This window comes from Ascidia mentula, chromosome 1 (assembly GCF_947561715.1).
Source record: "Ascidia mentula chromosome 1, kaAscMent1.1, whole genome shotgun sequence".
In the NCBI taxonomy this organism is placed as follows: domain Eukaryota; kingdom Metazoa; phylum Chordata; class Ascidiacea; order Phlebobranchia; family Ascidiidae; genus Ascidia; species Ascidia mentula.
The window spans coordinates 25,174,890-25,190,734 of record NC_138566.1 but is presented as its reverse complement, the minus strand read 5'-3'; the positions used below and the strand labels follow the sequence as shown (position 1 = coordinate 25,190,734).

The window sequence follows — 15,845 nt, the reverse complement described above, 5'->3', positions numbered from 1 at the left end:
GCCCAGAAAAACAGTACTACAAGACGGCTATTATGGCAAAAATTTTTGTAAGTGTCAACGTTTCAGTGTAGAAACATGGTAATGGAAGTTACGTCAAAGTGAAACTGTTCGTTTTCACAACAATAACAGTAACCTAGTTCGAATATATTTGTTGAATCTTCAAACGCCTTTGTTCTGTGGATTGCATAAAAAAATAAAGCTCTTACGCCAGGCTCTGTTACTATTCATCGCTGTCTCAAAGTAATTATGTTTCTGCTCAATTCGAAATCTTTGGCAAAAATCAATTTCGTAAAAACGCCAATGGTGTTTCTAAATTCAAGCAAATTAATCACCGCGTGGTTGTCAGACTGCAATAAACGCTAAAATCCAAAATTTTATAGAAAAAGCCAAAACAAGAAAATGTGATAAAAAATTTACGGGATAAAAGTTATTGAACTGTTTTCAAGAGTAACTTATTAATAAATATTTATATAAAAGTATCGAATACAATGAATAATGTATGTCGTCACACTGCCTGCCTTTTTTCGTACTCATGCAACAACCGGGCACTACTGACATTTCTTACTACTAAAAAATACATGAAGAAAATAACCGGCGGATAATATTTATTTGAGCCAAATTATGTTTGACATGAAACCGAAATGGTAAGGTTTCTATGCGGGGTAGAAGCACCAGGGGATGCCACTGGTGTTGGATTCCGCCCAACAACATCCTTCGTTTTCACATTCGTACTGGTCAACTCCGAGGTATCCGCAGTCTTGCTTCGAAGAATCCTGACAAAATATGAATGTTCATCAGTTTCCGTGCGGTAAAACTACAGACCGCTTGCAAGACTAAATATAATAGTTGATAATAAGCGACTGAGATTTCAGCAGCTTAGACGTAATAACCAACGTCGTTAGAAATGTTCGTGATCCTTTTTTATGATGTGATCAGTGTACTCCTGTTATGTTTTCTCGGGCATTACCATTAACATATATTTCACCTAAAAAAATTAAATTATCCCATGCCATATAGTTAACGGAAATAAATTTAACTGGTAAATCCCTATCACTGATCTTTAACATTCATGTTAACATAATCATTAGGAGCTGCACACAGTTTCGACTTACGACCTATTAGGTATCATCAGTGCAGCTGGTAACTGTAACAGTGAACCAACTTTAAAATGAGCAGGCAAAGATTCTACTTTGTGGTACTTTTTAGTCATCAACGTCAATCCGTTGGGGACCCAGTTAGGTACCAAACAGAGATCAACCACAGTGAAGAGCAAACAACTCCAAACTATAGGCAAAGAACTGCTTGGTATCCAATTTTGCTACGGTTCCGGTGTTTTTATAAAATTATACAAAAGCAAAGGACCCATAACGTAATCATTGAGCTGCAGTACCGTCTGCGTATTATTCTAAAAAATCATGATGTGTTCTTGTGCACTTACATTCACCACACAGCCAGGAGAGCCATCCGACCCACCGCTGGAGGTCGTCCTTTCGACGCACCAGGGGTCACTACCGCTGTTTACAGGACACCAAAGACATCCTTGGCTTTCACATTCGTACTCATCGATTCCCATGTAGCCACAATCGGTCTTCTGGGTGCAGCTACCGCAGTCAGTACAGGTTCCTTAACAGAAGTTTCGTTCTACGTCACAATGTTAACCACTTGAAACTCTTGGTCGAAGAGTAGCAGCAGTAAAGTGTGAAAGTAGCTTTTGTATCCCATGTGTGGATCGAAAACCAAAACTATACAAACGATAACATGGCGATCACAACACTTTCAGTAATCATATCAGTACACACAAAAAGCACGTGCTGAACATGAACAGTCTTAGATTGGAATCCGGACGTGGTAAAATTAACCAATAAATATTCGTTCCTAGTCACGGTAAGCATTCGTTGGTGAATTAGAAGGTTAAATGGAACTAGCATAACCTTTTACAACGTAACTTAAACGTTTGAGTTCTTAAGTGCCAAACATCTGAATCAGTTTTTTGGTCATATTTGAAATGATAAAATTAACAACAATTGTAAAAACAAGTATGGTGTAGGGCTAAAGGTGACAGTGTAAGGTGTTTTTTTTCAAACCACACTGGGATTTCAAGCTAGGATATCCCGGACACGAATCCCAATCTTGTTTATTTACTGGTATATGCGTCGGGCGCTTTACCATTGTTGCCAAAAAAAATTATCACACCCTGATGGTAAAAATCGCCTACCTCCTCCGCCACCAGTGGGCGGTGCAGTGCTTGACGAGCAGTCGCCAGTTGGACAGTTGCATGGTGCGTTCACGTGGAGAGCAACAACCGGATCCTCAGATGGTGAGATGTTAATGTTGGCCTTACCATCAGAACCCACACTTACGCAAGAACCTGAATGCAAACAAGTCAATAAAAAACAAAATAACTTGTGTAGTCAAGATCGGTAATTTCTTGTGCCCAAAGTATTTAAATACGTAATATGCTTGGAAAAAAGATTTAAAAAATGTTAGGGCCAAAAGCAATGCAAGTGAAACAAATGGGAGAAGTGGCCTTCAGAGGCAAATTATTTGGACCAACAATTCGATGGCGAGGGAAAAAAACAAAATTCAAACATAAGTGCGCATGTTTCACTGTGTCAATACTTTTACTATACGATTATCACTTATCCTAAAATTAATGTATCACTACCTGTGCAAGCGTTGTCAACAAAATCACCAGCGTTGACGTTGCAGTAATCGCCTGCCGGCAAACCAGTCTGCAGATACTCGTTCAGGTTGTAACCATCTTTATTAATAGCGAGGAACGCTTTGTTGCCACGAGAGAAAGCAATCTGGTTGTTGCCATTGTCCCACCAATTGTTAACCGTCTGTCCTGTAAACATAAGTTTTTCTCAAAAGATGATAAATGTTATAGAAAGTAAAGTGGATAAGTGAACCAAGATACCATGGCAGACTGTCGATTGATAACAGTATCAAAGGTTTCTGTGTAATCTGAAAATATCAATCAAGCAGACACCTCAGTATGTTTAATAACAGAAAAATATATTTAGCCTTAAGAGGCGTTATCAGTTTCTGTGATTTGTTCAAATAGAATTCATCTCTAAAGCGTTTTTTTCTGACATCTAAATACTGTGACCAGTTTACGATGTTTATAATCAAAAGAAAGATGAATCAAACAAACAGAGAAGCAAACTTAGAAGCAGTAATCCTATAACGATTATAGACTTTTATATTACCCCATAATTATATTACAGCAGTTTGTGTAATATACACAATTCGTATGCCCTACCACCAAAAAAATATTGCACCTTTCAACACAACCTGCAACAATTTACAGTATCTGGGTTTGGTGGCGAATCCCGGTACACCAACGCTATGCCTGCAAGTTCTGTCTGTACATTAATGCAAACATTCTTTTCTTACCATCTGCAGCGGCGGCAAAGGCAGCCATGTTCTTGATCTGTCTCCATCTGTGTTCGCAAACCCAACCATTTCCACAGGTTCCGTCGGCGTTGATGCTTCTCTGACTGGAAGGGGGGCCTTCATCGGGATCGCTGATGGCAAGATAGGATTAAATTCGGAATACTTTTAGCAATAAAAACTGACGAAAAGCCAGTCGAATAAAAACAGCAACATCAATATTTTTTTATTTATTGTTTTGTTTTGCAATTGTTGGTGTGTTTAAAGATTAACAAAAACAATCGCAAAATTCATTTCTTGGGAAACCACATCACTATTATTTTGACCCGAAAAAATGAATGAAACTCACGAGAAATAGTAACTGGACATAATTCGAGGGACTCCGTAAGGCCAAGCCATCATGAAAGCGGTGAAGATTTTCAAATCTGCAAACAAACATACAAGCAAATTTGTTTGTGTGTCCAAATTGAACCAAAATAAATCAACACCAAGCTGTTTGTTATCAAAATATGGGGCATGTCGTTACGTAAATGTTTAAACTTGTATTAATTGACCTGTTCACACGCAATTTGCGTTTGTGTTCGCTGAGTTTCAGGCTCGTTTGTTCGCCCAGCAATACCTTACACTTTCAAGTTATTGATAGGTACTTGACAAAGTAGAGGTTTGTTAGAAATCTCAATGAATACATTTGCACTTGACGAAATCAACCTTACCAGCGACACTTGTTTGGCGTGACACAAAGGAAAACTTCAATGTCAATTTCAAAAAGCGTTTGACGCAAGGTTTAGTATAATATTATTCGAAATGAAATTGTTAGCAGTTTGTGATAGGATCCGCAGCATTGGCATTGTTAATAAAATTGAAATGAACGGGAATAAATTCTCAACGTATTTTACCATACGGATCTTCGAATGAGATAACTCCACCACCGCCTCCGTGTCCTCTCTGGTTGTCATGGTTATTGAGGAAGACAAGAGCATTTCCGTCGGGCATCAACCCCCACGATTCACCGAAAGTTTTTAAGTTCTTAAAAAGATAAAAAATTGCATCTTCCTGCTTGCCAATATAAAGGAACACGCGTAGCAGATGATTTCTAACGTTTACTGGCCGGGCGCACTTTCTTTCTCAACTGACTCAAGTCGTAAGACCCATTCATGTCTATGACCTATCTGAACAAATTGTTGCTGACGCTGCCAGGAAAAATGCTTTCAATTTTAGCGGGAAAAGCTTTAATTTAAACTGACTGATCGCTGTATTCCCAGCAATGTGGTTATATAAAGCATGAAGTTTTCGTAATCTCAAAATATATATCAATACCAGTCCATTCAAGCAACGTACACTATAATTAACAGGATTTTTGTGGAGCTTATTTTGACCTCACTGTTTATATTCGTGTTTTTGCGAAATTCAGGTAATCTTGCGAAAGTTTACTTGTATGAACTAATTTTTATAATCTCAATATAATCGGCAAATTTCTTGGAAATAGTAGCCCGACACCGAACCCGTTAATATACTAAAGCAACAGTCAAATAAATAAGTCGGACACACTGTGGTCTGCTTGTCCATTTGCGGGCAGATGAGAGTAAGGAGGGACAACAGGCCAGCGAGTCATGGAATCAGACGAAACAACACATACGAGCGTCACTGCGCCGAACTGCGCTTTGGTAAAAGTGTTGCGTAAAAGTAAGTGTCGATATTTTTGATATACGTCATTTGATTACAGTTATGAGTTATCCTGTTTCAAGTTTAGTGGTATGAAATCAGGGGTACGTTCACAAATTGCCAACATAGACGTTGCTATAGGTAATGTCACGTGGTTCGAAACAAGGAACTTACGTGGATGTTGTTCATGCTGTTCTGGATCTGGATTGCATATTTAAACTCTGTGACACGTCCAAGGGAAAAATATTCGGATGCTGTAATAGGCTCGCCTACAAAAATTGTGATGAGGTTTAAATGACGACACAGTAAGTTAATTGAACATTTAAAAGGAAAATGAATGTTTTTAGCAAAGCATAGGTTATAGTTTGTCAGACATCATTTTGCTCAAAAGAGCATTGACAAAAATATATTCAAAGTGACATTTTGCCTAAAACCCTCGAGGATCCATTCTTGAAGTGTATGTAACATCCGAAATGAAGCAAAACTTTCGTTACTTTATAAATGATATTGGGGTAATGCAGTAACCTATCATGCAATCGCATGATTTGCAGGATTACCCCACTGCGCAGGTCGATACTTGGCGATCACAGCTATAGTATCAAGACTTCCGTCCGAAAGAAGTGCTGATCAATCTAGGCAGCATTGCCTGGGCTGCCAAGCCTGCAAACCCTTATGATGGTTATCTTGGGGTAGTTATCGTATTCGGAAAAGCAGGGTTCAAACGAAGGCATTGAGATAGGCCTTACTAAAAGTGGTGCAAGCATTTGTTTCCCCTTTCACATACGGAAGATGAATTGCCATATTATGTATTATGCGACATAATTTTGGCTGCAGAAATGTGCTTGGGTAATAGTTGTTTTGGTTGGAGAACAAAAACCAATATATGTTTTGTTCATAGCATCACACTGTTTTATCGCTGACCTTGCAACCAATCGACCGGTAGTGCTTATTACATCGCAAAGTTAAAACGAGACTCGGTGAACTGACTTTACCTCCTTGGTCGATGACTTCCTGGAATATCAACGGTCTACCTCCCCACGCTACGTCATTAACACTTTCGAAGATCACCTGAAGGTCACCGGGCCACATGTGTTTGCATGCGTCAACACGGAACCCGGCCACGCCCAAGCCAAGCAGGTCGTTCATAAAAGCAATTATCTTTCCTGCAGAAAGAATATTTTTAACTCATACTCAATGACTCTTGCTTATTTTTTGGTCTGATTAAATTGCCATAAAAACACTTGAATTTAAAGTAAATCTTTTTCTTTTTCAGTTTGTATATTCCCAAGCCAGGCAATTTATTTACTTTAATACACTCTCACGCGCACGTAATACATTCTGCTTTAGCTAAATATTAGCCGCTTAGACACAGTTGTTTTACTAACCAGTAACCAAGAATGTTTATTGTTGTGCAAGTTGTTTTTACCTCTGACGTAATCGGATCCTTGGTTTAAGTCGAGCAAAGCAACCAATCTGCAGTTCCTCACCTTTTGGAATATAGACCTGTGGTCAGTTTACGAGTAAGCGTTTGTAATTGTGATACAATGTGTGTGATGTTTGTACATATAAACTGGACTTTCAGCGTTATCACAATAGGTTGAACTTGTAACATACGTCACAGAAACCAGTGCTTGAATTGCGTAATGTTTTGCGTGCAGCTTTGCACATGTACTGCGTAATCCCATAATGTGAACCAAATAATTTAGCTATTGAATATTCTCGAGTAAAGTGATTCATTCAACATCCTGTGTACCACATAAAATGTTCTCCCATGCTTATGTCACAAGCTACAGGCGGTTGTGTGCATTCGACCAATGAGTCCCGACATGGTAGTTATAGCGCTGAACTATAGCCGGTAAACTGGCCGAAACAGTGTGCGCGCAACTGTCTGCTACTCGATGGATATTACGACTCTATCCCTATTGGTTTCTGGTTTCGGCATGGACCATTTACCAATTTATGGGCAGATTTTTCTTGCGGTACAAATATATTACATTTTTGTGCTGCATGGAAGCGATCAAACGATTTGCAAAAGTCTGGACATCATTTTAGTCAAGCGGTCGTTCAACAAACGATTAAAATTTGCAATCACCTGGTTGGCATCGCCGTAGTTTTCAATGTTACCGGAGGAAGTGTAGCAGTTTCCGTCGTTGAAGTCCAAGCTGGAAAAGGGAACGGATGGAAAGTCTTCAGTGTCCGCATTGTAAAACGACCCACCGGTTCCTGTGCCTGTTTAACGTAAAAGAACGTGTTAAATTTATATCAAAGTGAAGTTGTAAAAGTAACGCTGGTGTGTCGCAAATAGTTTTCAGAAACTTTATTCTTGTAAACCTGTTCACTGATTTAGAAATGTCATCTATTATACGAAAACACAACTTTTTTGCGCAAAAAGCTACTACGCAGATGAACAGTATATAACAGAAATAAAGTGGAATGAGCACCGATAAAACCACAAAGATTATCACTTTGGGCGCCCATGTTTCTTCTCACGGAGAATCACTGTCTGTCGTAGGATCGCAGCCAGTCGCACTGGGAGATGATTGGTTGCGACAAGCCGCATATAATGTTGTTGGTGGATAGGTAATTAACAACTGACTGCATCGTTATGCAGTCGTACAGCAGACTAACTAGTTTTTCGTCAAACAATTTAATATTGGTGTCATGCAGAAAAAGTTAGGAATTTCAGTAGTTATATATATATATAGAATACCGATGTGGAAGTAATGCCTTGCTTACGCATAGCAAGGCGGGATCGCCCCACTGCGCAGGCCCTTTATATTTGGCGATCACAGCTGTAATATTCTGCGCAGTGGGGCGATCCCGCCTTACTATGCGTAAGCATGGCATTGCTTCTGCGTTGTCTGATTACGGTGGTGGAGATCCTCTACGCATGTGAAGGTCGCCTGACAAGTTGTGCGCTTGCGCACCAGTGTACCTTGGCCACAATATACCCCGTGAAGCCAATGAGCTCCTGTAGCTCAGTTGGTAGTGCCTTGTGCCTGATTAGCCCAGGGTCGTGAGTTCAAACCTCACCGGAAGCTTGATTTTTCAGAAAAAGTGGCTGATCAAGCTTGGCTGCAATGCCTTGGCTGCGAAGCCTGTGAACCTTATGAATACCGATGTGTGTTGATTATGGATTATATGTTTGAATTCGGATGTGGGACGTAATTAATTTTTCTACAGAATGGGCTGCATTTAATATTTACAATCATAATGATTGAAATGTAAATGTTAACGTTCTAGCAACAAATTCCTCAACGAAATGCGAATTGTTCTGTTTATCTGCAAGGCTGTATTTGTGTTAAGGCCAACGAAATACTTGCAAAACATCCCATGAGTTGAAGGACTATAGGTATTAGCGTTTTTCTTTCCGCTTACCAGAACCTCCCGCTCCACACATGTGGTTGATGACGATATCGGCGTAGATTCTGACTCCCACGGCATTACAACGATTCACCATGCTCCTGTGAGCACCACAAACATTAGTTTGCTTGTATACTTCCGATTCATATATTTCGTTATTTCAAAGTGCAAGTTTTGTTCGAAAATCTGCACCACACTTGAATATTTCTGAAATTTTCGCCATGAGAGTTTTTTAACAACGAAGTAAGAGAAAATCGAACTTGATTCTGGACCAAGGGACGAGTTGTAAACATTTTAAAACTTTGTTTGACTTCAATTACCTTATTTCCGAAACTGGATATAGTTTTTATATCATCTTTGAAATCAAATCATGTTTATTTTGCGCAAAAGAATACAACGTGAATAAACTATGCATGCAGAAATTAACATGGCATGGACACCGATAAAAACCTTAGAGGTCATCGAGTCGGGCATTTTGATTCGAAATGACAAATGCTTAATTACGTCATAACAACTACCCGAACTTATGACGTAATATCAACTCACGCGAATGCATCTCTGTTGCCAGATCTTGTGGTGAGAATGTACGAGATTGGTTGGTATCTTTCCCACCACTGGCCTCCGACGATACGATTCTCACTCGGGGGCGACACCTGGCGGATATTGTTTTTTTAGGTTTTACGCTTCACCACCCGTATTCCTTGTGTTACGCGGGCATGTAATTTTGTTAGGAATTGATTGAAAAATGAAATCAATAAAGTATTTTCGCTGTAAATACTTATTGAAAAACATTGAAAGATACAATGTTTTAATAATCGTACCCACTACGACTTGTAACAGGTTGTGAATACGAGCAGATACGGATGTTTGTTTTGAGAATTGCCAACACTTTAACATTCGAAATTAGTTTTATGCGACTTGTCAAATGTTGCTGCCAATTCTCTTGCATACTTTAAGTATTTTTGGTTTTTACGTTTGTACTAAAGCAACATTTCTTTCTATCAAGCATCTTTTTTCTGAAAAGCATTAAACGCTACGTAGCACATGCCCCAATATCACCTGGACTCCAGCAAAGTTGTTCGGTCCGAGAAAGGTTTCGCATTCATCAGCAATTGTGTCCCAACTCCATTCAAACAAATGAACCATTCCGGCCCTTCCGCCTTCGTACTGTGTGCCCCATTGGGCCAAACATGAACCCACAAGGCCCAAGAACGCCAACAACACCCGCATTGTACTTCAGCTAGTTATTTTGAAGTGCTTATTTCCAAAAACAGAAATTTTGCGATGTTGAATTAACTGCAATGTGTTTTCAACTGATATACCGGGTATTTTAAATACGGGAATTTCCGAATGACCAACCAGGCGTATTTAGTCTTGTTTTAATTATTTCCTGCACGCAATGTCTCATTGACCAAAATTCGGGCAGTCGGTTTTCAGTTAAAAAAAAACACCTCGAACATAGCTAGTGTTTATCAGCTAATTCATTTTAGTTTTTATTGTTACAAATCTATCTTGTGTTTTTTTAGCAGACCTAAACACGTTACTTCCCTCTCTTTGTAGCGCGGGGAACCGAGACAAATTTTCCTGGCAAAACCAAACAGGAGGTTCCGTTATGGAATGAAGCCTTTATATTGCACGGGAGCGTGTGAACTTGTGCAGTTGCTCAAAATTGACGAACCTGCGTTAATGTTTGTTCACGTGGAAGATTGCTACTCAGCAAAAATGAACGAAACGCAAACATTTCCAATAACTTGAATTTATTTTTCGAAACCCTCTTTGTTGTTAAAGCGACAGAAAAAGCAAAATCCTGTAATTGCAAACAAAACGTTTCAATAAGTTGAAGTTTGCGCCAACCAAATAAATCCAGCTGATGTCCTAAGTGGTAACGTAAATACTCCCGTAAAACATCAATACAGTGCAAAAGTAAACTTGTGTAATTGCAACTACAAATCACAAGAAGATGTTTTTGCCAGGAAACATTTCTCAAAACATCCTCAACACCGCGATTGCCGAAATTCTTCAATTAAACCCATTTCGTGGCAACGCACAGTTCACCTTTGAACCCTCAACTTGCTGATTGGTTAGAAAGCTGACTCGCGCAAATAACATGTGACGATATTCCCACAACACGTGTCGGAATTATCGGTCGTTTCGCAACTTAAACACATATTATTTCTATGAGATGGGGGTTGATTGCAATGAGTTACAAAGTGTATCTTTGTTTCATAGCAGCTTAAAGCTGCACGACAATGGTTTGACGAATAAATCCCGCGGAAATATTATACAATAATACTAGTATAAACGCAAGTCTATCAAACAGCGTTTGCTGCTTTCTTCAAAAATGGGCGCTTAAGATAGTTTGTGGCCCACAGCAAATAGCTTGTTTGTCACGTCAGTACCATTTACTCTGGTGTTTGTACAATACAAAAAAACGCACAAGGCAGAGGTCCAACAACACTTCGCAATTTGCTTGTGGAAAAACCTTTTGGAAAAGCAATGCATTCACATTTTTTTTGATTGCTCAGTTTTTTTTTAATTGCACAACTTAAAAGCCAATCGGCACGCCCTTTGGATATAAAACGTAGCATGGGGACGTCACAGTTCGTTGGTATAAGTCATCGGCAGACCGCTTCGACCCTCTTTGGCGCCACCAACCGGCGTCTCGCCTAGTTTTTGTTCGAGTCCCTGCCAAGTTCGGTCGGCGTAAAATTGTGCTGCGGAAATATATTTAATCAATTGTCAACCATTGTTTGTAAATTTGTAAACTAGGGCAGGTGGGGAAAATTTTTGAGACAAATAATATACCTCACATAACTGTTCTGCATTTGTCAACGAATTGCAGAGCAGTTAAATAAGCTATATTGTTCACGCAGACTCCGGCAAATTTGTTGTGCATACGCGAATGTCGCTTAGTAGAAGACAACACAGACATACGAGTTGATCTAACCACTAAGTTTTACCTGATGAAAAAGGATGGAATACACTAAGAGCCTTTTCCCTTATCGTGTCCACTTGTCGGTCATCCGATGACGTTTCCGGTATTTCCACGGAAGTCGACCTTAATTTTCCGGAAACTAGCGACATTGTAGATTCTTTGTTTGGTGCGAACTCGACATAATGTTTTCCACCTGATTAAATTGTATTATCTACTCTGATTATACACATAAACAAAATATTACCAGGTAGTAGTTCGGTGAAGTTGGTGACGTAGGTTTCTCCCCATTGTCTGTTAGCGTTGCATGCGACCTCAACCTCATACGGGGTAGCTATCGGTTTAAAGAAATCTCGTGCGTCAACGATGCTTTCGTCAGGACATGCCACCATCACAAATATATCGATCTATAACAAGCAGGTTATATAAATATACCGGCTACATGTCAGCAAGCGAAGGTTTTGGTAGGGGTTCTCGTGGGGAGTAGGCCCAATGGTGGTACAGGGGCAAAACGGTGAGGTGGGTTTAGGTTTAAGACACAATAAAATAATCTCTTGGCTTGCCTTGTGTTATCATACTGTTTTCCTTTAAGTTAACTGAGAATGCAAAGCATGTAAGCAATAAGCAACGGTTAGCAGGTTCTAGTGTGGAATGGCCAAAATGTTTGAAAATGACAGGTTTAGATTATCAATAAATAAGTTTGATTGTAGCTTGTACTGCATTCAACAATTTTTAACCTGGTATCAAAAGACCTATTATGTGTTGTTATTTTTGGGGTTACAGTTCAAGTTACATCCACAAAAGCCTTTATGAATTACATTCATGTACTCATGATTTGAACTTGGGCTACTTTTTCTGGGTGCTTTCAAACAACTACCTCAATAAGTAGGCATTACTTTTTCAGAGGTAAATTTTTCCCTTGTCCCTCTCGGGATGTCAATGGATTTAAACAAGATCTAATAAACCACAATGTCAACACAAGATATGTCAAAACATCTTACTCACTTCAGGAAAGTTGGCAAGTTTTTGTGGGTTAAGTTTTCCGACAACGAAGGTGTACGTTTTCTTGCCAGATTTCTTCAGTATTTCTTTGAGGTGTTTGATGATCTCTCGAAACCCAGCCATGCCCATCGTACCGACAAGGATCCCAACAGTTTGTGCATCTTTCATTTTCTCTGTGATGAAATAACGCTTCATCAAAAATCTGGAATGTATAAAAAATTTTCATTTTTAGTAACTGTATATACATAATTCATGACAAATCACCCAAACCACAAAGCATTTTATTGACTTGAAGCCAAGGACAAATCATTAACTCCTACAATTAAATTACTAATGTGTAAATGCCATTTGTTATAGAGATACTAACTATTTTTACAACATCAGATGTCCTGGTAACCAGGGCTATATAACAGAAGTATGCTAACACCTAATTTTGTTACTTTTACACAAGAACTGAAAAAAAACTATGTGGTAACTGTCATGGACATGAAAAAATTGAAATTCATCTTAAAAAGGGTTTTTGGAAACTTAAAAGTACACAAAAAGCACCAAGACAAATCTGTGTCATTAATAAAATATCTACACATTATTACTTGTTGGTTGTGGTGGAAAGTGTGTTGCATTCAAGTGAATTGGGATTGTAGACAAAACCCTGGCAGTTTGGATGTTGAAGTTGGAAGTTGCGCAACATTTCACTCTTTTCACTTCCAACAAAGAAGAGTGAATATTCATCGACACCAAAACCTTCCTTCAATGAGATTTTGAATGATTGAAACTCGAAGACCTATGGAGTACAAAGTAAAATTTCAATCTAAAATTTGAAAGGTAAACCAACAGAAAGCCAGAGGCACAAAATAGGCTTCATTTCCTTTTAAGTACACCTTTAATATTGCATCTTTTATGTTGCTTTTTTTGTTGGTGATTTATACTTCTAACCAAAGGATGATACTAAATAATCATTACTGATTGGTCAGTTGTTTCTTGTGTTGACTTTGAGGGATTTTTGATAGCACATGTACAATCAGGACAGGAGTTTGTACAAAAATCCTCATCAATTTTGTCAGATGGTGAGGTGGACTTTGGTGGTTGAGGAATCTTCAACTTTGCTGTGCACAAATTGGTGTATTCTGTGCTCAGTTTGATAAACAATTCTTCTGTAATGAAAACAAAGCAAAGCAATTGACAAATTTTCAATGTAAAATCAATATTACGGCTGTTACAGTCCACATAGTGACGTAGCTACAATAATTATTAATGCAACTACAATAACTAAATGTTAGTGGTTTACTTTTTGTCCATTTTATTCTCATTAAATACCAGATCCATTAAGGAAGATAAAAAAATACTGAAATTATGATAAATTGTGTGGCATATCAAGTTGTTTGGGGCTACTAGCATCAAAAACAAAAGCGATAACAAATTGTACATAGCTCACCTAATGACTTGAGATACGACACAGCAGAAAGTAAAATTACTTTCTTATTTCTGTCGACAAAACACTTTGAGAATGCATCAGCCACATGATCCACATTAAGATTGCCTCTCCCAAATACATACAAGGTTGGAGTTTTTGTGTTGGCCAACACAGAAGCTTTGCCATAGTGGATTATGAGGTCACTGTTAATATGCTGAGCTGCCACTTCATCAACATCATAACTATAAAAAAATGGTGATTTGTATATGTTACCAATCATACCATTATAACCACTGCTTTTCCCGTGCTGCTATTGTCGTTATATGAAAGCTATGTTGCAAAAAGACATGTTCTCATAGCATGAAGTTGTGTGATTTTCCTTTAATTTCTAACATATTCCAGTTAGTTTATTACAATACTACCCTTCGATATCATAGCATTTGTCTCATTTTAAGTGGTTCAATTTTTTGCAAGCATAAATAAAAAAAACATATTTTTGTGAAATAATTGAAATAATGTGCATAATATTACAGTGTTTCAAATATGGAAACAAAGTAAAATACTTGCAACGTCAATACATCCCCATTATTATGCTTTTGCAGCATCTCCTAGCATGTAACCCATTACCTTCCATATGAAGTATCAGCCAGTACGTAAACATCAGCATCTGTATTGTCTTGTAGTTGTGTGGCAACTTTTGCAGCATCTCCTAACATGTAGTCTGGAAACTGAAGGGCAACTTTCAAACATTCGTTTTCCTGCAAAACATGTGTATAAAATTGCAAGAGATTGTTAATACGAAAAGAATTTACAGCTGATTATAACAGGGTTTGATCGAATCTAAAGAAGAATTAGAATACTAAAATATGATTAGGTGAGAGAAAACTTCCAAAAGTCTGTGTTGAAAAATTTTTAACAAAAAATCTCAACAGTGCCTTCATACCAGACTGGAAAAATGTCACGCTAAATCCTCAGTGCACTTTAGTGAAAATTTACCAATAATCCATGCAATATTAATTAGCTAATACATTAACATACGGAAAACGGTGCGATTGTCTGCACAATTAACGTTTGCTGAAACAAAATCCTCCGTGCAAAAACTTTTCACCAGAAAAGAACAAAAGTTTTTTCTTTTTGAGTGAAAATACTTCTGCTATTTTAAATCACCACTCTCCATGCTGTTGGACAGTACCTAATGAGACAGCACCTTAATGCAATAAAAGGTTCCTCTAAATAGGCCTACCACATGTTGGGAAAGTTTGGGTATCCAGTGAGTTAGGGTTGGTGGTCAGGGTTTGGATCAGGAGAAGGGATAGTGATGTCTTTCTGTATATTTTAATTAAGATGAACTCTCTGAGTGGCAAAATTTTCAATTTCAGTAGTTGCTCGGAGACAATACTTTATGGTTTATGCGTCAGTGCGTTCCACAAGTAGCAGTTTAACAATCAAACCTTGATATATTTTGCGCAGCGTGAAATCTCATACATTTCCCACAAAGTCGTTGCAAGTGGTGCGGCTTCATCTACTTCTATACCACGGGAAAGTACTTCAACGTCGTTTGAACTAAAAGCCGAAGTCATTTTCCACTTTCTTTGTGCACTTGAGTTGCGAAGTTTGAGACCATTCTGACTTGCATTTTTGTAAGGGTACTTTCCCTATTTTAAATTAAAAATAATTATTGCTTGCATGAAAATGAAATCATTGAAACTTTGCCCAGCAAACATTTTTGTTCTTTTCATCTACTCTTTATTAAATCTAACAACACCAAATGATGTTGTAAATAAAAGTTGCATCAAATACCTTGGCCCGTGAGGTATTTGCACAGTCACAAGCAAATATATCTGTATCGTGTTAACCCAGATCTAGCAACCAGGATGGTTTTGTCAGTGCGCATTTATTCCTAATATTTATTGATGATTCATATCGCATGTTATTGCGCAAAATAACAGTAAACTGAAAGCTGCAATAATGTTTGCATTTGCATCTCCATTTAATAGCGGAGAAGCGTTTTGTTATTTTGACCGAGCTCCATTAATCGCATAAAATAACAACTAATACTGATGATGCAATCGCGAC

The 15,845-nt window shown here is 38.3% G+C and overlaps 2 protein-coding genes across 3 annotated transcripts; both read right to left on the bottom strand.

Annotated features, from left to right (window-relative positions):
* Positions 1–653: 653 nt before the first annotated feature.
* On the bottom strand, positions 654–9,651 carry LOC145890448 (alpha-amylase 2-like). The gene is made up of 14 exons (XM_082981527.1): positions 9,481–9,651; positions 8,968–9,074; positions 8,437–8,522; positions 7,151–7,287; positions 6,485–6,545; positions 6,051–6,221; positions 5,233–5,327; positions 4,293–4,422; positions 3,746–3,821; positions 3,400–3,530; positions 2,666–2,848; positions 2,216–2,368; positions 1,439–1,623; positions 654–773 (listed from the first exon to the last, which is right to left on the bottom strand). The coding sequence occupies exons 1-14, from the start codon at positions 9,649–9,651 to the stop codon at positions 654–656; spliced, it is 1,806 nt and encodes a 601-aa protein (XP_082837653.1).
* A 621-nt stretch (positions 9,652–10,272) lies between these two features.
* LOC145906401 (2-(3-amino-3-carboxypropyl)histidine synthase subunit 2-like) lies at positions 10,273–15,368 on the bottom strand. Of its 2 annotated transcripts, none has more exons than XM_082993819.1 (9): positions 15,221–15,368; positions 14,397–14,527; positions 13,791–14,011; positions 13,319–13,509; positions 12,949–13,139; positions 12,359–12,557; positions 11,601–11,760; positions 11,382–11,549; positions 10,273–11,135 (listed from the first exon to the last, which is right to left on the bottom strand). In XM_082993819.1, the coding sequence occupies exons 1-9, from the start codon at positions 15,347–15,349 to the stop codon at positions 11,017–11,019; spliced, it is 1,509 nt and encodes a 502-aa protein (XP_082849945.1). In that variant the 5' UTR covers positions 15,350–15,368; the 3' UTR covers positions 10,273–11,016. The 2 variants fall into 2 exon arrangements, with proteins under 2 accessions (XP_082849945.1, XP_082849951.1); XM_082993825.1 differs by having other exon boundaries at positions 13,319–13,506.
* Between the last annotated feature and the right edge of the window lie 477 nt (positions 15,369–15,845).